The 23,464-nt window shown below is 38.2% G+C and overlaps 1 protein-coding gene across 3 annotated transcripts in view; it reads left to right on the forward strand.

Moving 5' to 3' along the window:
• amotl1 (angiomotin like 1) overlaps positions 1-23,464 on the forward strand; it is a 97,923-nt gene that overhangs the window by 48,090 nt on the left and 26,369 nt on the right. For all 3 annotated transcript variants that reach the window (XM_072263405.1, XM_072263403.1, XM_072263404.1), the window contains exons 5-7: positions 3,048-3,192; positions 5,078-5,170; positions 22,651-22,796. In XM_072263405.1, coding sequence (XP_072119506.1) covers positions 3,048-3,192; positions 5,078-5,170; positions 22,651-22,796 — 384 coding nt within the window. The remainder of the gene's footprint in view (positions 1-3,047; positions 3,193-5,077; positions 5,171-22,650; positions 22,797-23,464) is intronic.

Genomic DNA, 23,464 nt, shown 5'->3' on the forward strand with positions numbered 1-23,464 from the left:
GTATTTGGGGTGGTGACACTTTTACTTACAGATACTTTAACAGCATTGTTTCTCTCTAATGTGTTCCACGTAAGTCATTGAAAGAGCTATTTACAGATTCCTGTTTTTAAAAAAATCTAATCATTGGCACATTGTTTGTTCAAATATTGTGTTTGGAAAGGAGGGAGGTGAAGTAAGGAATTGAAAGTTTGTCAAAACATTAGTTGTTTACGAATGGAGCCCACATGACCATTGAAAGCACAACAAACTAGCCTGCTTCTGAATGAATGTTTATATTATTTTAACCATAAAGACATGGTCCTGCACATTACTCCTGGTTACAGTTGTGCTGTAATGTTGCAGCAGCCCTTGAAGTCTGTTATTTGAAGGGTGTTTACTTCCAAGGCTGATGTTGCAAATCACTCCCATCGGAGGAAAACAAGCAGTAAAACTCCTGCTGCCACCCAAACAACTTTGAGCATGAGAATGCTAAAGTGACACTTCCATTTGAATTGCCCAGTGTGTTTCTGGATTCTGACGAGCCTAAAGAGTTAGCAGTATTTTCAAACCTATTGTCCAATGTTGTTGTCTAACAACAAACGGGGAATCAAGTGTTCAAAGTTCAAAGTAAATTTATTATCAAAGTACATATATGTCACGGTATACAACCATGGGATTCATTTTCTTGTGGGCATTCACAGTAAATACAATACATCAATGAAAGACTGCACCCAACAAGACAGACAAACAACCAGTGTGCAAAAGACAATAAGCTATGCAAATACAAAAGGAAAGTCTTTTTTTTGGACATTGGGGGTCTTTGATGATGGATGTTGCTTTCCTGTGACAGCACTCCTTGTAGATGTACTCAATAGTGAAGTGGGTTTTACTCATAACGAATTGAGCTGCATCCACTACTTTGTGTAGGCTGTTTCATTCAAGGGCAATGGTGTTTCCATACCAAGCTGTGATCCACTAGTCAATATACTCTTCACCACAACTTTATAGAAGTTTGTTGAAGTATTAGATAACATACCAAATCTTGGCAAACTTCTAAGAAAGTAGAGGTGCTATCATGATTTCTTCGTAATAGCAGCTGTGTGCTGGACCTAGGACAAATCCTCTGTAATGATAACACCGAGGAATTTAAAGTTGCTGACTCTGTCCACCTCTGGTCCCCAGGTGAGCACTGGCTCATGGACCTCTGGTTTCCTGCTCCTAAAGTCAATGATCAGTTCCTTGGTCTTGCTGACGTTGAGCAAGAGATTGTTGTGACACCACTTAGTCAGATTTTGTGTTGGTAATCACACAGTTTTTCTTAATTAATTTAACAATATTTCTTTGGTTTCCAGTTCTCCTTAAAGTGTAGGTGTCTTAAAGTTTGATTTCTTTTTCATTTTTGGTGTCTCTTGTTCGTGATAAAGTTTCATATTTTTAAGATCAATTTATGTTTAAAATGATTTATCGATGCACTGCCATTGGCATTTACTAGGTGATTCAGAGATGGTTGTAGAGTCTTGCAACAAATACCAGGCCATGATTTTATTCCTGTTCAGTACTTGCATGGTTAATTTCACATTCCTTCAAACTGATTAGTTAAAAATTTACATGTCCGATTCACTCTAGTCTCAAACACTTCACCTACGAGGTTATCACTTTGTACTTTCATCAACATGTAGTGCAAAATACTGCAAACTGAAGGACAAGTATAAATGTTGCTTCCTGAATACTCATTCTTTATTATTATCTATAACTTTGTCTTTGTTCTTTATTTTGTACAAATTAAGATATTTTGTCTATTGTGGCAGCTGTGCTGTCTTATTTTGCTTTTTGTATTTGTCTCAGTCATTTTACTTCACTTCTCTCTTCACTTCTGCATTCACTTTCTCCTTGTATCCTGTGAGAATGATGTCTATAGAGATGGTGGTTTAAATCTTCCAAAATTCTATAGATTCCGGAGTTGTTCCTGTGGTTTGGAGGTACCTACCTACCTAGAAAAAATAAGAAATCACTAACCTGTTAACCGAAAGGCAGAAGTGGGGAAAGTACTGGAATCTATATTGAAGGATACAATAACCAAATATCTTAAAAAGAATAATGGAATTGAACAGAGTTTGTTCAGATTTATTAAAGCAAAATCCTGTCTGAATAATGTGTTAGCAATCTTTGAGGGGATTGGTTAGTAGAATTGGTAAGAGGGAGCCAATATTTGGAAGGCTTTTGTTAAGGTTCCACATAATTGGTTGGTCAACAAAGAGTGTGTAGAATTGTGAGTAATAAACAGATTAATATTTAGAATAGCTTACAGAGAGCAAAGAGTGGGAATAAACAGATACCTGTCAGGCTGAGAGGCTGTGAGAAGTGGCCATTGCAGGGATTGGTGCTGTGGCCCCCAACTATTCCTGATGTATATGTACAGTATGTTTTGCCTGAGGGACCAAATGTCATATTTCCAAGTTTACTGATGGTATAAAATCAGAATGGAGTCTGAATATTGAGGAGGATGTAAAGAAGCGAAAGGGAATACTTACAAACCGAGTGAATAGGCCAGAAACAACAGGTACAATATTCCACGAAAATAGTCTCACTTTTGATACTGGGTTCACACTGATATTCTTCCTACAGTCACAGAGTAGGTTTTCCTACGCTGTCTTCATGCTGTGGTTTCTGTTTCTCCCACAACCAATGCAATTTAAAAAAACTTTAAGTAAATGGTTTTATGATTGGGTGTCTAGGGGAAACATTTCAATTAAAACTTTCCGTTGAGCTTCATGTGAACTTTGGAATGTGTGGCCTTCCTTTCATTATCTTGCCATTGCCTAATATGAAAGCAGGCTTTCCCTTTCATTCCAATTAAAACTACTAATGTAACTTTCTCTTTCAAACTTAATAGGTCTGCATATGTCTGCCTGAACTTCAAAAAATTTATTTTTGATTTCCATTCACATTAATAAAATCACAGGTACATGTTTTTCTAATCATGCGCTTTCCACTCTCAGTAGCCCATTAAGAAGTGAAAATGAGTGCAAACGTTAACCGACAGTGCATTGTTTTGTTTTCTTTTACAGTTTGAAATGGAAATCCAGCGGATCTCAGAAGCCCATGAGAGTCTGGTAAAATCCAGCACCAAGCGGGAGACTCTGGATAAAGCCATGAGGAACAAACTGGAGGGAGAAATACGAAGATTACATGATTTCAACAGGGACCTTAGAGGTATTTATAATATCCAGTGAAATTAGTTGCTAAATATCTGTTTTTACCAGAAACGCATTCTATAACTGATTAATTTTGCAGAGCAGGATAACATTCAGTGTTTAGGATGACAAATGAAATCCAGCATAATATTTCTGAACTTGCTATCATTTAACTAAGTTTAGTGTTTGATGTGCTTGCAATTTCCTTTCCAGCATCCGCATATATAAGATCTTTGTCATTCTTGTACTCATTGAAAGTGTTGGCTTGCAGATTTATGGTTATAGGATAAGTTTGGATAAAAATACTTGTTAGCTTGTTTGATGTTCTATTCCCAGAAAACATTCACCACATCTCCCTATTATGTCCAGGGCCCACACTTATGTAACACTGTCATGCATATAATGTTTTATTAGCTCTTTACACCCTCAATTATTTGATCTAAATTTGAAAAATCAATAGAAAGGCTGATTGTGTGGTGTGACACTCCCATTGAGAAAATGCACCACTACAGACTATTTCTTAGGCTAGTTATTCATCCTTGAATTCAGTCCCTGTGAGTACCATTCCATATTCTGTCCATTCTCTTTAAGATCTCAAGACTTTCAGATGCATCTGAAGCAAATAAATATATTTGGAAACTCGTGTTGCTTATTTCAACTGTTGTTCTTTGCCCCTGTAAAAATCTCCTTTAAAATAAAATGCACACAAAGTGCATGAGATGCACTGCCAGCGGCGGTGGTGGAAGCGGATACAATAGGCCCCTTTAAGAGCCTCTTAGATAGGTACATGGAGCTTAGAAAAATAGAGGGCTATATATAGCTATATAACCATATAACAATTACAGCATGGAAACAGACCATCTGGGCCCTTCTAGTCCGTGCCGAACTCTTACTCTCACCTAGTCCCACTGACTTGCACTCAGCCCATAACCCTCCATTCCTTTCCTGTCCATATAGCTGTCCAATTTAACTTTAAACGACAGCATCGAACCTGCCTCAACCACTTCTGCTGGAAGCTCGTTCCACACAGCTACCACTCTCTGAGTAAAGAAGTTCCCCCACATGTTACGCGGTAGGGAAATTCTAGGCAGGCTCTAGAGTAGGTTACATGGTTGGCACAACATTGTGAGCTGAAGGGCCTGTTATATGCTGTAAATTTCTATGTTCTATATTCCATATGGATCCCTTGTGGGCTCTAAGCCATCACAGAATCCAGTTCTAGTGCTGGAGAATCTCAGCAAACTCTTGCTTCACTGTCGAGTTTCAAATTAACAGGATTTCCTGTGGTTCAGAAGTTAATTTTGCATTGATTTTTATCTTCAGAGTATGTTCGCATGTCTTGTCTCATTATTGCAGTCATGCTTCTGGGTTTGAGTGCTGTGATTTTGTCTTTTAATTGAGATGATAAATCTGAAGTAACACAGATTTCCTGGCTGAAAGATATTGCTTAAATGATCCCAAAAATAAAGAAAATCCAGTCCTTATTTCACTGCTGTTTGTGAAAATTCATAGTTCACAAAATGGTTGTGGCACTACCAATTTAAAAAGTTATTTGGAAACCAAAATTTGAGATAGTTTAAGGTTGAGAAAGGATGATAGTTGGGAAAGAATTCTGTGTCTGTTTTGGCTAGTGTTGGGAGATCACAAATGGGAATAGAAACAAGACTCTAGATATCTAGGTGAAATGAATGAGTGCTTGTCTGAAACACAGGGATAGGTAAGTGGTTTGAGAGCCAATTGGAATTTTTAGAAATTGTGCTAAAGTATCGGTCATAATCTGTGTGGCAGGACACTTGAGAAAATTGTAATAGAAGTAGCACAAGACTTGGTTTGCCTATTTTGCAACAACTTGTCATAAATAACATTTTAATATTTTTGAAGCAATATGTTTTATTTCTACATAGATCGCCTAGAGACTGCTAACAGGCAGATAGCCAGCAGGGTGTATGATGAAGCTGAAGATGGCATGGCAACAGAGGGTCATTACACTACTCAGAGTAAGTACTATGGACCAGATTTCCTAGAACAAGCTTTGGGATTCAGGTGGATGTTCTGTGTTAAAGATAAAATTCTTCTTTTGATGTGCAGAGAAAGTTGAACCTTAGTATGATGGACACATAGATTACAGCAAGGTGTAATAGTTTCCTCTTTTTTTTTATAAAAAGTGAATTGCAAGTATAATTTCTGCATGTTGTTGAGATGTTGGGGTGAAATGGAATGGCAGTGCTGCATCAAAGTAAACAAGGAGGACAAAATCAGCATTACCCAAAAAAATAAAATCAAAACCCAAAGTTAAAATTCAATCCCGCTTTCTGTTAGATTCACATTCCTCCTCTTTGTTTTATTTTCTAGTTGGATTTGGAAGGCTTCTATTTTTTTGCCCAGTGTATGTCAAGACTGGGTGCTAACACAGATCAACTGCTTTGTCCTAATGGAATGAGAATTTTTGCAATTTGCTTTGTGTGGTTTACTAAGTGAAGCTTGAAGGGGAATGTTATTAGTAAAACAGTTGCCTGCTGCAAATAATTTGGATGAAACTATCTAGAGAGCCAGATTTTGAAGTTTAAAAACAACACAATAATATTACTGTATTTGCAATTTGGATTGCTGTCCAGGGATAAACCTCCAGTCAATCCAGTTATTTAGAACAAAACCATTAATACTTCAAACCAGGACTAATATCTGTAAAAATGTGTACAGTAATTGTTACTCAGACCCATAGCAAGCATTTGTATTTCTGAGCTAAAATGTTAATGCTCAGCCTGAAAGCTGGTTCTTCAGTTTGGGACCACTTGAAATATTATTTTGAAAGGAAATTTGCCTGAACCAAACCTAGCTCCTTTCAGCTAAATGAGTTAATCTCCATGCAACTCTTCAATAATGATCAGCAAAGCTACAAATATAGGTATCTTCCACAGAAATGATGGGAACTATTCACAACACATGAAAAAAGGAGATTGTTTTACAGGAAATTTGTTGTTTCCTTCTTTTCGGAGAGTTATGTATATGCTCAGTTGAGGTTATGCAGCAGTTGAATGCCAATTGTTTGCTTAGGGCTATACCACTGCTTGGCTTCTAATTAAATTACAGGCACTGACATGTTTTGTATGTTGTGACCCAAGGGTGCTTTTCTAAATGTAAAGGGAACATTAGGGGGGCTTCTTCACACAGAGAGTGGTGGGAGTATGGAATGAGCTGCCAGACGAGGTGGTAAATGCGGGTTCTTTTTTAACATTTAAGAATAAATTGGACAGATACATGGATGGGAGGTGTATGGAGGGATATGGTCCGTGTGCAGGTCAGTGGGACTAGGCAGAAAATGGTTCAGCACAGCCAAGAAGGGCCAAAGGGCCTGTTTCTGTGCTGTAGTTTCTATGGTTCTATGGTTCTAATCATTAAGTACTAAGTAATTTGATGCTTTAGAAATTTCTAGAGACAGCTGTTTTAAGTCTTGTCTTAAACCACTGATTACACTAATTTTATTCCTCAAAATGCTAACCTGTTCTCTTGATCAACAAAAGCAGAGGAAAAAAGGAAGAACTGAAATTGTATAGCACCTTAATGCATACTTTCAAGTTGACCTAAAATGGTAGTGATATTTTGTTTCCCCCAATATTTTTGAAGGAATATTCCCGCCATGACAGAGCTACTGTACATTCTGGCTGCTTTCAAAATCAATTCTTTGTCACAAAAATAGGTCAGTAAATGGGGGAATATGGCTTTATCTGTACACCTGGTATTTATTTTAAAGGGATATACATCTTTGAATTCAAATTATAATTATTTCAAATTGAAGGGACAAGTTTGTGCAGCCCAGTGGCACAAATTAGATTAGATTATATGCAACTTTATTGTAATTGTGCCGAGTACAGATACAAAGCCAATGAAATACAGTTAACATCTGACCAGAAATGCAAAGAATAGTGTTATTTACAAAATAACTGCGAATAAAAATTAAGTGCTACAGCACACAAATATAAAAGTACTGAGACAGTACAATATGGGTGCAATACTGCTTAGCGCTGTGATGTGAGGTTCAGCAGGGTCACAGCTTCAGGGAAGAAGCTCTTCCTGTGCCTGCTGGTGCAGGAACGGAGGCTCCTGTAGCGCCTACCGGATGGGAGGAGAGTAAAAAGTCCATGGTTAGGGTGAGATGCATCCTTGATAATGCTTTTCGCCCTGCCCAGGCAGCGTTTATGGTAGATGTTCTCAATGGTGGGCAATTGGGTGCTGATAATCCGCTGGACAGTTTTCACCACACGCTGGAGTGCTTTGCGGTCCGATACGGGACAATTGCCGTACCACACTGAGATATAGTTGGTGATTATACTGTCAGTGGTACAGCGGTAAAAGTCTGTCAGTATCCTGGGATAGAGGTGAGTTTTCTTCATGCTCCACAGGAAATAAAGGCGCTGTTGCGCCTTTTTGATCAGTGGTGTTGCACCTCACAACTCCACTAACTCAGGTTTAATCTTCACTTCCAATGCTCTATGTGAAATTTGTATGGTTCTCGTGTGACTTTTGGTATCTCCTGTTTACCCTTGTGTGGAGGTGAGTGGGCACTGTGGGAAGTGATGGGAATCTGTGTAAGATTGGTGTAAAAATAGTTATTTGATGGGCAACTCCAATTCAGTGGGCTGAAGGCCTTGTTTCCACACTGACTCTGAGTAAGTTGAAGTAAATACAGTTTTAAAATTTAGTTGTATAACCATACAAAGCAGAATTAACCATGTAGCAATCATAACGTTATTAGACAAGAACAAAACTTTATTTTTGAAAGTGATGGTAGTTTGAACCTTAAAGTAGTAACCTCCTAGTGTAAATATTCTGGTTAATTGTAGTAGTACTATTCTTTACACAAAAATATTAACTTTTTATGCATCAAAGCCATTAGTGGAAATGTGAAATATGTTAAAGTTGCATGCACTAATATCTACTGCTCAGATAGCTTTTGTTTCCAAAATTTGAACTGTCGAGATTTGTTTTCCACCAGGACATGCTTTGGTGTTAGATTTTTTTCTGACATCAAGTTCAAAGTTCAGTGTAAATTTATTATCTGAGCATGTACATGTCACCATGTGCTGTACAACCCTGAGATTCATTCTCTTGCAGGCACACTCAATAAATCCAATAGCCATAATAAAATCAATGAAAGATCGCACCAACAGGGCAGATAACCTGTGTGCAAAAGACAACAAACTGTGCAAATACAAAAATAATAAAAAAAATACTAATAACAAATAAGCAACAAATATTGAGAACATGAGCTGAAGAGTCCTTGAAAGTTAGTCCATAGTTTGTGAGAACAGTTCAGTGATGGGGTGAATGAGGTTGTTCCCTTTCGTTCAAGAGCCTGATGGTTGAGGGGTAATAACTTCCTGAATCTGGTGGTGTGAGTCCTGAGGCTCCTGTACCTCCTCCCTGACAGCAGCAGCGAGAAACTTGATGCAAGCTGTCAGGAGGAGAAACTCTACATAAAATACACAGCATTTGAAAGGAAGCTGTGATGTTGACCTCGAGTAATTAAAAATAAACTACATATTATGAAACTAAGTTGTTGTCTGTTAGCCTAGACTCAGTTTACATATTGAACCAAATATAAACCAATGATGTAATGTCACATATGTGATCAAGATGCTATAAAAATAAAGCAACTGTTTCATTAATATTTTTCTTTCATTTTAACCATTGATAATTTTGCGGAAAGTTGTACAGTAAGAGTTAGATTTTTTCATTTAAGCATATAGAACTCTTGAATCCATCAGTTAAAAAAAAAAGGAAATGCACTATTGGGCTTGAAGTGTTGAGTAAAATGAGAATCTTGCACCATGTGATAGCAGTTTTATTTCCATAACTAAATGTGCAGAAATAGTATGTCCACTTCTATATTAGCACATTCCCTTGAATTAAGTTTGGACGGAGCACATATTGGGAATGCCAACAGCAGCTGCATTGCTGGTTAAAGGTCTACAGTTTCTCATTGGATTACTCCTGCCAGGAGTTTTGCATACCCTAAATACGCAAAGCAAATAGCGAGCTTCAATCATCAGACTCTAACATGGACCACCAAGAAATACCATTCATTGCTGCTGGAAGATGCTGTTTTTTGGCTGCGTGCCAGCTCTGTTTTGCTATCCCATCTGCTGGCCTCTAAGCTAGTTTCCGTTACAGATACAGAATGTATCAGAAGGCTTGATATAAATACCAGCAGATTCACCTGTACTGTAGGTTTTGGGGATTGTCTTTCATTCGTTAATTTTTTTTCAGAAAAGTGTTAAGCACTTCAAATTGCTTGCAATGGTGAATATAACTAATCTCAGGTTGGAAGTTTGCCATAACATTTTTTGAATGTCTGCATGGAATATAAAATGAATTATTGAGATTAGTTGAAGAAAAGATGTCATCTAAATTAAAACTAACAGTAATTTAGTTTAAATACATTATTGTAAGCGTCTTTGATCTAGCCATCCATTCTGATGTCAACTAGTAAGCCACATATCAGTTCATTAGATATTGAAGACCTGATGGTACCTACTGTTATTTCAATTCATTTTATTCTGATTGAACAATGTCCTTTTGATTTAAATTTATTTGGTTGTTCAGAGCTAACCAGTGAAATTGAAGCCCTAGTCAGCACGTTACTCTAACCCAAGTGGCTGCTCCTTGTCTGTGGAGCTGAATGCTGAATAAGATGAAATAATGTTAAAAGGAAAGGAATAACAATATATATTGTATCGCTGTATCATTCAAAGTGTTGCAGAGTGCTGGCCAGAAACACCAAGCCACTATAATACCTTCTCGCTACAAAAGCAGCATAATTTCTCCATCAAATGGTGAGAGGGATGGATAGTTATACACACACAACTTATGTGCCAAAAGCAATCCACTAATTTACAGCAGAAATTTCCATTCTGGCTGGGAATATCACTTAAAACCACCCTCATTGTTATGTTTGCACAGATCTATTTACTACAAAGCGCTTCTACCATTCTTTGACCATTTTCTCTTAATCTATATTTAAATTCAATTAGATGTTGTTCCATCGTATGTATTCCATTGAAAGTATAAATTAGTTCAAAAGTACTTAATAAAAGTTAGTTGATTGGAATGTGCTTAAAAAAAAAATGGGTTAGGCCAAGTCACAATTATGGTCTGTCCTTGCCAGCGTTTGCATCTTGCAGGATATAAAGGACTCATCTTGAGAGGATGGTAGCCTAGTCCTGATTCTGCAGTAAGTCAGTCCTGTCCCATAGCTAGCCTTGGCAGTTGGCAAAACAGGGAAAAGAGCATTGCAGAGTGCAAAAATTGTCAGTTTAAAGATGTCCACAATTAAAAACATTTATAAAAACAGAAATATATATTTTTAAACATTAAGTTGCTAAGAAACAATTATTTAGATATTGAAAACATTAAAGAATGTATTTTTGAAATGTCTTTTGCCTCCTGAATCCTTGCACTACAATCCCTATTGAAATTAGTGGTGTCTGGGATGCTGCAGGTCACGTTGGGGGCTGACCTGAGGGTGGAGCAAAGTGACAAATTTGCTGCTCTGAATCTGGCAGTATGGCTCCAAATTGGCATTTCACTATTCATATACGCAAGTCTGAGGCCAGGTCTCACTTTCCAGGAGCTGTTGGAAACAGCAAGCATTGTACAACATTAAATCTGCACAATGTGGTATATGGGCTGATTTTGTATCCTTTGGCATTCAGCTTTGAATTGTGATGTAGACAGTTGGTCATTAGGTATATACAAAATGGTCTTTCTGTGTTTTTTTTATAACCGTTGTTAATTCTCTTAATTTCCAATGTAAGCATCAATCCTTTAGTGAGGCTTTATCTTCAATACCACTTTGGATTCCCCCTTTTTGACCTTCTGTGCTTTTTCTTAACCACTTTCACTACTTCCCTGCAATTTAGTGTATTTCTAACTTCTACACTACCTCATTTGTTCTTGCCATTTAAGACGTATTCCCTTGGTTCTAACCATCTCTCCCCTATCTTTGCTATTGAAAGTAAACCTGTATTTTCATTTCCCAGTTCTGATGAAAGGATTCAAACAAGAAACATCATCTAGTTTTCTTTCCTACAATGCTGCCTCACTTGCTGAGTAATGTTCCCTCTGAGGTGTGCATGTGTATATGCGCACGCATCTTTTGCTACTAACACACAAAGGAATTTAAACTGCGCACGAAAGGTTGTCGCCCTCCACCTTGTTGGCATGTTAATTATATTTCACGATCACACACAATCACATTGCCTTTTCTGGTTTCTGATGCGGATGGTGTTGACAACGTGGGGTTTTTAATGATTTGTCTGCAGATTTTAGAACTGGCTTATTTATACTATTTTTATTGAAGAAATTATTGATTCACAATATCAAATTCCAAAGAAGGGCATGAAGTGCAAAAGAACTGCTTGTCCATTTAAAGTGGAATGGCTTAATAAAACAGTAGAAACTACTACACCGAAAGCTCATGAGGTCAGGAATGTGCAGCTACAAAAGATATTTATGTGTGATGCAGAAACTGTTGTTACCTGTGTGTATTACCACAATGCAGAAGTTACTGGAAACCTTGCAAGTGGGAAGAAGTGGAGTGATATTTGGAAACTTTACTTTTTAAAGCGTCACAAATCACATATGGACAGTGTGGAAAAGCTTCGCTGAGAAAATCCTTCATTACCCGCTACCGGCCTGCTACGTATGTTTTGTGAGAGTGCAGATGAATGAGAGTGAAAACGATTAAACCCAGAGGAGATCAAAGTTCTTATTGACAGTGTTTTGCTAGCTGTTAAAATGAATACCTCTATATGTAAAATGCAGTGGGCACTTGTTGTCACGAGGCAAAAAATTGCACAGCTCAAGATTTGTGAGCTCACTGGTCAATAGAAGTTAGAGGGACCATTGTTGCTGAGCAGTTCTAGCATTTTTTGTTTTTATTTCAGTTACAGTACAATTTTTTTTGCATTTACATTTTCACTACTTTGTGTTCCAGAAGGCAGCAGAATCTTGAATTAATCCAAGTTCAGAAAACCAAAATGCACAAACTTAAAATGCATACGTTTTATAAATGGCATTATGAAGATACTTACTTTGTTTTGTTCTCACAATTTTACTGTTCCTCATGTTGCATGACATGACTTCTACCACATATCTTGCTAAACATCCTTTATATTACTGTACAGAAGCCGATGGATCTTAATGCAGGGTCTCAACCTGAAATATCAACCATCCCTTTGCCTCCAATACTGAGTTCCTCTAGCTGTTTTATTTTTGCTCCATGTTCCAGTGTCTACAGTCACTGGTGTCTCCACATACTTTACCACCTTCTAACAAATCCATATTCACGTGGACGAACAAAATAATACTTCCTTGCACCAGTTTGATCAGCAGTTCTCAGTTCTCATTATTGTCACTAAAAATCTACTCTGAAAAGTTATTCTAATTCGTTTCGAGGTTACATCACAAAGAAACTGTTGCACTGTGTATTCTTTTTATTGGTTAAAACAATAAATTCAAATCTGTCAAAATAATGAACTAGCACTTTTAAAGCATAACATGAAGAAACAAATTGTAGCAGCAGAGATGTGGTTTTTGAGGAGGATGCAAAGAATATCATGGACGAAACGAATATCTAAAGGGGAGGAGAAGACGGCAGCGCGTGCGGCCGCTCCGAATTGATATCATATTTGTGAAGTAGGATGCTGTGCACAATCCTGATTTGATGGAGACAGCCGTGAGAAGCACGGAAGAACATCTGGAGAAACTTCTGAAATGCCTGCTTCGCTGTCGCTGCTACTGTGCGACCGAGAATCTCCGGAGGGGAATGCCCCAAACCCTCGGCTTTGCCTATTGCTGGGGCCGGGGTCAAAGCGCTCAGCAGAGATGGTGCTCGGCGTCAGAGAGCTGGTCGGAGGCTTGAAGTTTTCGGACAGACTCGGAGTCGGACTGTGGTCGGGTGCTTCCAGGATGCTGCATTGGCAAGTTTGCAGCGCTGGAAGCTCATGGCAGGGAGAGTTTTCTTCCTTCAACCATCTGCGTGAGATGATGGGACTTTCGAGAGACTTTGAGATTTTTTTTTTTACCATGCCCATGGTCTGTTCTTCTGTCAAATTATGGTATTGCTTGCACTGTTGTAACTATATGTTATAATTATGTGGTTTTTGTCAGTTTTTTTAAGACCTGGTTTGTCTTGTGTTTCTGTGATGTCATTCTGGAGGAACAAATTGTATCATTTCTTAATGCGTGTATTACTAAATGACAATAAAAGAGGACTGCGTGTCCTCATAATTTAATCTTAATCTAAATCTAACAAGGATGTCATGAACAGAGCAAACACCAAAAGAGAAATAATGTATGAGATCATGTAACTTCATTGGACATGTGATTAGGAAAGAGGAGTTAGAATGCACGGTAATTATGGGAAAGATTGAAGGGAAGAAAGCAAGAGGAAGACAAAGACAAATGATGATGGAGACAGCAGCCAGAGAACTGGAAATGAATACCAATGAATTAATCCACTTGACCCGAAACAGGAGTGTGTGGGCTATGGCAGTCAAAGAACCATGATTGTTCTTTGCAGATTTTTCCTACAAAAGCAGTTTGCCATTGCCATCTTCTGGACAGTGTCTTTACATGACCTTACCAGCCATTATCAATATACTTCAGGGATTGACTGCCTGGCGTCAGTGGTCGCATAACCAGGATTTGTGATGTGCACCGGCTGCTCATAAGAACATTCGTCACCTGCTCCCATGGCTTCACGTGACCCTGATTAGGGGCTTAGCAGGTGATACACCTTGCTCAAGGGTAATCTATAGGTTAGTGGAGGGAAGGAGCACCTTACACCTCCACCCTGCCACCCAACACACATTTTCTGAAAAATAATTGAATATGGATTATTTACATATGTCATATTTGATTCATAGACTTGCCTTCGAAGTCTTTTTACAGCTCATGTATAGTTTTTCATACAATTCTATTGTATATTTCAAAACACACTCAAAAACTTCTATAGTTGTACCGTGGAGAGCATTCTGACAGGCTGCATTCACTGTCTGGTATGGAGGCACACACTGAAAGAAGCTGCAGAAGGTTGTAAATCTAATCAGCTCCATCTTGGGCACTAGCCTACAAAGTACCCAGGACATCTTTAGGGAGCGGTGTCTCAGGAAGGCAAGGTCCATTATTAAAGACCTCCAGCACCCAGGGCATGCCCTTTTCTCACTGTTACCATCAGGTAGGTGATACAGAAGCCTGAAGGCACACACTCAGCGATTCAGGAACAGCTTCTTCCCCTCTGCCATCTGATTCCTAAATGGACTTTGAAGCTTTGGACACTACCTCACTTTTTTAATATACAGTATTTCTGTTTTTGCACATTTTTAATAATCTATTCAATGTACGTAATTGATTTACTTGTTTATTTATTATGTTTTATTTCTTATTATTTTTTCTCTCTCTACTAGATTATGTATTGCATTGAACTGCTGCTGCCAAGTTAACAAATTTCATGTCACATGCCGGTGATAATAAACCTGATTCTGATTCTGATTTGCCATTTCCCTACAAATGCCTGGTGGAAAATTAATCTCAGGGTTGTATATGGTAACATATACGTTCTTTGATAATCTTACTTTGAACTTTGATTTTGGTCCTTTCCTTCCTGGCGTATTTCAGCTCTAGTACTCTCTAAAACAGGGGTTTCCAACTTTTTTATGCCACGGGCCCTTACCAATAACGGAGAGGCCCGTGGACCCCCAGTTGGGATCCCCTGATCTAGAATATTCACATAGATGTTTAAGCCCAGAGAGCAAGTTGTTTCACAAACCTGTGTAGCACAATCATCACCAATATACAATGTGATTCTTTAACTGAGAAATTGCTGCAAATAAAAGCCTTGTTACTTTGCTTGTTCCATCACCACATGCTTTTGCTCTGTCCATAATCCCTTTGATCATTTCATCTGTTTTGCATTCCATTATATCAAAGAGCTTCTGTTTTGTGCTTTCTTCATCAGTTCCACCCCCGGTATGTCTTTTTATTTAAATTGTTTATCTTTAGATTGTTGAAAGATTATCAACCTGGACTTTTACTGCCTGATCTACTGAAGATTTCCAGCATTTCTTTTTTCCCATTTCTCTGTCTTTACAGCTCTCACAGTGTGATCTGTTTTCTGTCGTTTGCATAACTGACATGAAATTAATTGATCTCCTTTGTATCCTTTACTTGGTCTTTGACGTATGTTACTAAAGAAGGATTCAGAAGCTGCATTCAGTTTTCTAACTGTGGCTCGATCAATATTTTTATTTTCTTTTGATTCTGTGCTGCAATTAAAAATAGCTGAGGATCAAGAATTATTAATAAATCTCAATTGCATCTGATCTTCAGAAATGTTCTGCTCAATTCCTTTGAATTTTTTGTCTCAAAATGGGTGCCCCACATTTTCTTTACTGTTAATGATTTGAAAGAAGGGAAGGACTATAACATATCTACGTTTGCTGTAATACTAAATTGAATAGAAAAGCAAATTGCACAGAGTATGTGGTGAGTCTGCAGAGAGATATAGATGGGTTAAGTGACTGAACAAAGATACATAAGAACATAAGAGATAGGAGCAGGCATAGGCCATCTGGCCCATCGAGCCTGCTCCGCCATTCAACAAGGTCATGACTGAACTGACCATGGACTCATCTCCACCTACCTGCCTTTTCCCCCATAACCTTTAATTCCCTACTATGCAAAAATCCATCCAACCTTGTCTAAAGTATATTTACTGTGGTAGCCTCCACTGCTTCATTGGGCAGAGAATTCCACAGATTCACCACTCTCTGGGAAAAGCAGTTCCTCCTTGTCTCCATCCGAAATCTATTGCCCCTAAACATGAGGCCCCTAGTCCTAGTCTCACCTGCCAGTGGAAAAAACTTTCCCGCCTCTATCTTATCCCTTCCATAATTTTATATATTTCTATAAGATCTCCTCTCATTCTTCTGAATTTCAGTGAGTACAGTCCCAGGTGACTTAATCTCTCCTCATAGTCTAACCCCCTCATCTCTGAAATCATCCTGGTGATCCTCTTCTGCACCGCTCCAAAGCCAGTACATCTTTCCTCGACGCAAACATGAGGAAATCTGCAGATGCTGGAATTTCAAGCAACACACACAAAAGTGTGTTCAGATCAACCATGAAGGGTCTCAGCCCGAAACGTCGACCTTCCCTCTTCCTAGAGATGCTGCCTGGCCTGCTACGTTCACCAGCATCTTTTATATCTTTCCTAGAGTAAGGAGACCAGAACTGCACACAGTACTCCGGTTGTGGCCTCACCAGTAGCTTGTACAGTTGCAGCATAACCTCCCTGCTCTTAAATTCAATCCGTCTAAATAATAATCTGCTCTTCCATTTTTCCTTTCAAAGTAGATGACTTTGCATTTACCAATATTGTACTCCATCTGCCAGACCCTTGTGCTCACTCACTTCACCTATCTATATCTCTTGGCAGACTCTCTGTATCTTCTGTACAATTTGCTTTTCCACTCAATTTAGTATCATCAGCAAACTTAGATACACTACACTCAGTCCCCTCTTCCAGATCGTTCATATATATCAGGAACAGTTGCAGGACCAGCACCGACCTCTGCAGCGCACCGCTCACCACGGATTGCCAATGAGAGTAACACCCGTATATCCCAGCTCTCTGCTTTCTATTAGTTAACCAATCTTCTATCCATGCTAATATATAATTCTCCAACTCTATGCATCCTTATTTATGGATAAGTCTTTTATGTGGCACCTTATCGAATGCCTTCTGGAAATCCAAGTAAATAACATCCATCTGTTCCCCTCTATCCACTGCACTCATTATATCCTCAAAGAACTCCAGTAAGTTTGTCAAATAGGACCTGCCTTTGCTGAATCCATATTGCGTCTGCCTGATGGATCCATTTCTTTCCAGATGCCTTGCTATTTCTTCCTTAATAATAGCTTCAAGCATTTTCCCAACTACAGATGTTAAACTAACTGGCCTAAGACGCTGGAGGAACTCAGCAGGTCGAGCAGCATCCGTGGAAATGAACAGTCAACATTTCAGGCCAAGACCCTTCAAAGGGTCTTGGCCCGAAATGTTTGCTGTTCGTTTCCAGGAATGCTGCCAGACCTGCTGAATTCCTCCAGCGTTTTGTGCGTGTTGCTTTGACCCCAGCACCTGTAGAATATTTTGTGTTTAAAACTAACTGGCCTTTTGCCTACATCCTTTTTTGAATAGTGCCGTGACATTCTCCATTTTCCAATCGCCGGGACCTGTCCAGAATCCAGAGAATTTTAGATTATGAGAACACTCAGTCCTCTTTTATTGTCATTTAGAATTTTGGTAAATTATCACCAAAGCCTCTGCTATAACTTCTGCCATTTCTTTCAGTACCCTGGAATGCATTCCATCAAGACCAGTGGACCTAATAATCTTAAGGCCCACAACTTTGTTCTGCACTATCTCTTTAGTGATAGCTATTGTATTGAGATCCTCACCACCTATCGCATCCATAACATCTCTCTTTGGCATGTTAGATGTGTTCTCCATCGTGAAGACTGACACAAAATAGTCATTCAAAGTCTCGGCCATTTCCTCATTACCCAATATCAATTCCCCCTTCTCATCCTCCAAGGGACCTATGTTCAATTTGACCACCCTCTTCTGCTTTATATAATTATGAAAACTTTTAGTATCCATTTTTATATTTTGTGCTAGTTTATTTTCATAATCTAGTTTCCCTTTCTTTATTGCTCGCTTAGTGGTTCTTTGTTGCTTTTTAAAGTTTTCCCAGTCTACTCTTGGCGACTTTGTACGCATGAGCTTTTAGTTTGATGCCTTCTATTATTTCCTTAGTTATCCAAGGCTGGCTCTCCCCCTCCTTACTGTCCATACTTTTAACTGGAACATACTTTTGTTGAGCACCATGAAAAATCTCTTTGAAAGTCTTCCAGTGTTTCTCAACCGTCCTACCATATAGCCTGTCACCATTAGCTAGTCTACATTAGCTAAATCCTCCCTCATTCCATTGTAGTCTCCATTGTTGAGGCATAATACACTGTGCCTGGTAGATTGAGTATAGTATTGCAGGATGTGAGGTCATCCACTTTGGAATGTTGAAAGGTTGCAGCATATGGTTGTGGTGATGGACTTGGGTGTGTTTGTGCTTGAATTACTAGAGGTTAGTTTACAGGTCCAATAGGTTATCAAGGGGAAATTGGAATGTTGGCCATTATTGGAGTAATTGAATTTCAGAACAGGGAGGTTATGCTGCAAATTTACAGGGTACCAGTGAGGCCTTGCCTGGTGTACTACATGCTGTTCTGGTCTGCTTACTTGAGGAACGATAGAAGTGGTGCAGAACTGGTTCACCAGGTTGATTCTAAATTTGAGAAGGTTAACCTTTGAGGAGAGATTAAATCGCCTGGGACTATATGCGCTCGAATTGAGAAAAGTAAGAGGGAATCTTATGGAAACACAAAATTATGAAAGGGATAGATAAGATAGAGGCAGGAAAGTTGTTTCTACTGGTAGTTGAGACTAGAGCTAGGGGACGTTGCCTCAAGATTAGGGAAAATAAATTTAGGACAGTGGTGAGGAGAAACTGTTTTTCCCAGAGAATGGTGAATCTGTGGAATTCTCTGCTCGGGGAAGCAGCAGAGGCTATCTCATTAAATATATTCATGACACAGATAGATTTTTGCGGGGCAGGAACTTGAGGGTTATGGGGAAAAGACAGATAGATGGATCTGAGTTCACAGCCAGATCAACCATGATGTTATTGAATGGCAGAGCAGACTCGACTGGCCAGATGTCCTATCCTGCTCATATTTCTTATGCTGTTAAACTGAAGTTGGATGAATCATGACTGGGGACATCATGACTGGGGACATTGTAAGCAGGATCATTACATGAATGTATGAGAATCTTGGAGATAAACCATGCTAAGATATATTTTCTAATTGTTGTAAAATAACACAATGCATTGATTGTAAAATGCATTGTCATGTCTGTTCTCAGATCCGTGAATATTTTTGAAGTGTTGCAATAGTTGCCTTGTAACTGTTCCTCACCAACAACAGAAAGAGAGATGGAGTTGATTAACTATGTGAACTTCGTATCATCCTTCTGTTACACGGATAGAGAAGCCCCATCAACATGATGGCTGAAGCATTCTGCACTTACCTGTCATCATTTTCACATCTTTAACTAAAAGCATATGAACACAGACGCTGCCTGACCTGCTGAGTATTTCCAGCACCGACTGTTTAATGACTGATGAATAAAACCTCACCTTGTCAGGATTAATGTGTGGAGGTTTTCCAAATGAAATTCTGGATTGTTTTCAGAATTCTGATTGTTTCACGGATGAACTCTATAATCTTCATGCTGTAAATGTTACTGGTGGAAAGGAAATACTTGAGGTTGTAAACAATTGACAAATCCTGATTAGTTAGTTTTATCTACCTTGATTTTTGCACTGCTGTGTACCTGAGCTGTTGAGTGAAAATGGCTTTTTAATTTCCAGATCGATGGAAGGTGGGATGAAAAGCAGGATGTAATATGCAGTGATTGTAAAATATGGAATGGATTTTGGATTTGATCCTTTTCGCAAGCTTTAGAGATATTCTCCTCATGTCATGAACAGGGTAGCCATCCTCGCAGTTGTCTCATGTAACATCAGCTCCATTTTAGTAGCGATCAATCAGACTGGGCTGTTGTATCGCTTGCTTGCCATTTATGAAAGATATTGATTGAATCAATAGTTGAAGGCTCTTTACTTTTGTTTGCTATTTATATAAGCAAAAATTCAACAATATACTGGTTGTTAGAAAGTTAAATCATAAAATTCAATAAAATTTTATTAGGAAGTTGGAATTGTAAATAAACCTTTGAGGCCACAATCAAGTAATTTAATAGATTTCAAGCATTTTTCTGCATATTATAATCAGCATATAGCACTACTCTCTAGGACAATGAAGGAATTCATTATAATTGCAAACATAGTGTCACGTTGATGTCAGTAGCTGCACAGCTGATGTTTTTCCTTTATTTTGATCAACCAAAGTTAATATGTGCCATGTTTATGTGGAAATGAGGGTGAATTCTACTATGCTTAGTAATTGGGTAGCACTGGTATCATAAGCCAAAGAGCTGTTGAAAAAATTGAGATATCAGATTGCTATTATACCAGTTTATTCTATTGTCCAGATTAGTCATACCTAAATATTTTGGGAGGCAAATATTTTGATTGCAATGGTATCATCTTTTTCAGTTATAAAATTTGATGAAAAATTGCCCATTCTTGTTTTTACACCCCTGTGACCTTTTTCCACCCTAGTTTTCTTGATCTCCTCCAACTCTGCAGTCCTCCAAAAGACCTGTAGTCTCCCATTCTATCCTCTTGTTTGTAGTTAAATTTAATTGCTCCACAATATCTTCAGGTCTCTAGGCCCTAACAGCTAGAATTCTGTCCTTTCCGGACCTTTTTTTGTTTGTTCTTTATAACTTGTTCTTCTCACAAGGTTCCTCTTATAAGCTACCTCTGTGACCAGTCTTTTCCTCATTTACACTGATAATTCCTTTGTGTGTCTGCCTTTTATTTTGTTTAGTAACAGTCCTGTAAAGTGCCTTTAGTCAGTTTGTAATATGAAGCCAGTATATATGTTCCTGATACTAAATGGAGAATAGGAAATACGTAGATGAAGCCCTAGACTATACTTTTTCCATAAAGCCTGCTGTGCCTCAGTCATTATCATTATCATGTAGCTCCTATTTAAAATTATTGCCTCGGCTCAGGTTATTTATAAAGTTGCTTCATTCATGTATAGTGGTTGCAATAATGGGTTGGTAGAGAGTTCTGTAAGGCCACATTTGAAGATCGTTACTTTTGGGTGTAAATGCTCTCAAACAAGAGACTGTGCATCTTTCAGTTCACAGGGTTGGTGGCCATTCAAGTGCCATAATCAATGTACATATTCCAATGTCAGATAGTAAAAAGAAAGTGGAACATGAGGGTAATCTAGCAGTGAGTGTAAAGACTGTAAAACACTACAGATAAGTAAAAAACAAATAATTAGGAAAAGGGTCTCAGAGTTATTTTTGGGGGATGAAGACATAGCAGAAAATTAAACAAGCATGTTGTCCTACCTTCACAAAACAACATGTTAAGAAGCACATAAAATAACAGGCCTAAAAGTGCATGAAGAATGAAAGTAATCATCTTTAGGCTTTTTGGCAGAACAGTGAGTAAAACAGAGAGCCGGTAAATCCCCTGGACACAATGCCCTGTAATTTTTTTATATATATATATATATACACACACATACACATACACACACGCGCGCGCACGCATATACATACCCACCAGTTAACTTGGCATCAGTCACATGAGAAATGCCAGAACATATTGCCAAGGAAGTTGTAAAATGGTCTTTAGAAAAAAAAAAATAGAATTGGCAGGAGTCAGCACGGATGTACAGTGGATTCTGGTTCGTTGGGACACATCAAAACCAGCACATTTTGGCCCAATTACGTGGCTCACCCCCAACTAGCCAAACGTGGCACAATTTGCACTATTATTTATAAGAAGAAGCAGTATAATTATTTAAGTTATAAAATGAATACTGGAAATCTGAAATAGAACAGAAAATGCTGAGGTGCTGAGGAAATTAGGCAGTATCTGTGGGGAGAAGAAGGGGTGTAGTGCTTTAGCTCAGTGACCTGAATTTTCTTATGAAATGTTACTGAAATGAAATTTTGACGCTGCTTCTTTTTACACAGGTGCTGCATAGCATGCTAAGAATTTCTAATTTCTTTTTGTTGCTCAAGTTAAATGGTACTTATCCTTAAACCTGTTGCTGCATTTACCTAAACAGCATTAATCATTGCATTTTAAAGAGATTAGTTGTAGGTGAAGCTTTGATCTGTTTCTGAGAGATGCAGGTTATCGTGCAGATTTTTTTATTTTGATTACTCAATACAGGCAAACCAATAATCCATTTGGAATAATAAGAAAAGTGAGCAACAATGAATTTCACCAGCTTAATTGTTCCCATTAATTAGTGTTTTCCCCATCCATTATTAGCCCTAATTCCATAATATATGTGAACATCCATCATTGGAAATTACAAACATAACAGCATATGGATTTTCTTTGGCACTAAGGATTCAAGAATTACTTTTACAGACTAAATGCATTTTGCTTTCTTAAAAATTCTTGGTAATTTTTTTTCCTATTTGGTTGCTGATACAAACAAAATCAAGTGCCTCTAAATATTAAATGTCTACCATCTAATTCATTGAATATAGCTTTAACTGCAAAGATTTTCAAATGAGAAATATGAGCTACGTTAAATGACTAGCTTTCCTTTCTGCTTGAGTCTGTCTGGCTTGATTCCAGCTAACAGAAAACCTGCTTCACGGAGCTAACCTTGTTCTCCATTTTTAATGTAGACAAGGAGTATTTGAAAGAGAAGGAAAAGCTGGAAATGGAACTAGCCACAGTGCATTCAACCAATGAGGATCAGAGAAAACATATTGAAATCTTGGAACAGGCACTGAACAATGCCCAGGCCAAGGTGGTCAGATTGGAGGAGGAGGTGAGCTGATAATCACAATGTTGAGTATCATTTAGTTTGATTTGATTGTGCACCTTGGTGACAGCCAGATTCAACACAGTTGGTATTTGGTATACAGTAGGTCAAACAGATTTGCTACTTTTACAGATTAATTTAGCGCTGTGAAAATGGTGTATCAAAACAAAACTGAACACAAAAACGTTAAATTTCAATTATCCGTATTCCTGGTTCTTTGTCAATGTATGTTAATTATCTTAGCTGATGCTCCTTTGTGTCCATTTTTGCTTAAGTCATTCCTTACAGAAAATAAAGCTGAAGTTCACTACATAGCAACTTTTGGAAAGCCCATTTACTTTTCCCTCGGGCATCAGAGATTGAACACAGTTGAAATGTATGGTTAAAATATTTTCAAAGGCAATCCCTTTTTTTAAAGATGTGTTTCTGCATGTCCATTAAGGTGTATAAAGATTGTGTAAGAATTTAAACATTTTCATTTTTCACACGAAGCACAGAACCAAACTATAATCTGAATTCATATTAATTTCAACATCCAGAGAGTTTTGACACAAGAGTACGATTCATTTTACATCTCAGATAGCTTGTGATTGTGTAGTAAGGAATATTTTATGGGAATAGTTCAATCTGGCAGTATCCTAGTCTACGGCAACCCAAAGGTGTGGGATGGACAG

The sequence above is a fragment of the Mobula birostris genome, chromosome 7 (assembly GCF_030028105.1).
Source record: "Mobula birostris isolate sMobBir1 chromosome 7, sMobBir1.hap1, whole genome shotgun sequence".
NCBI lineage: Eukaryota > Metazoa > Chordata > Chondrichthyes > Myliobatiformes > Myliobatidae > Mobula > Mobula birostris.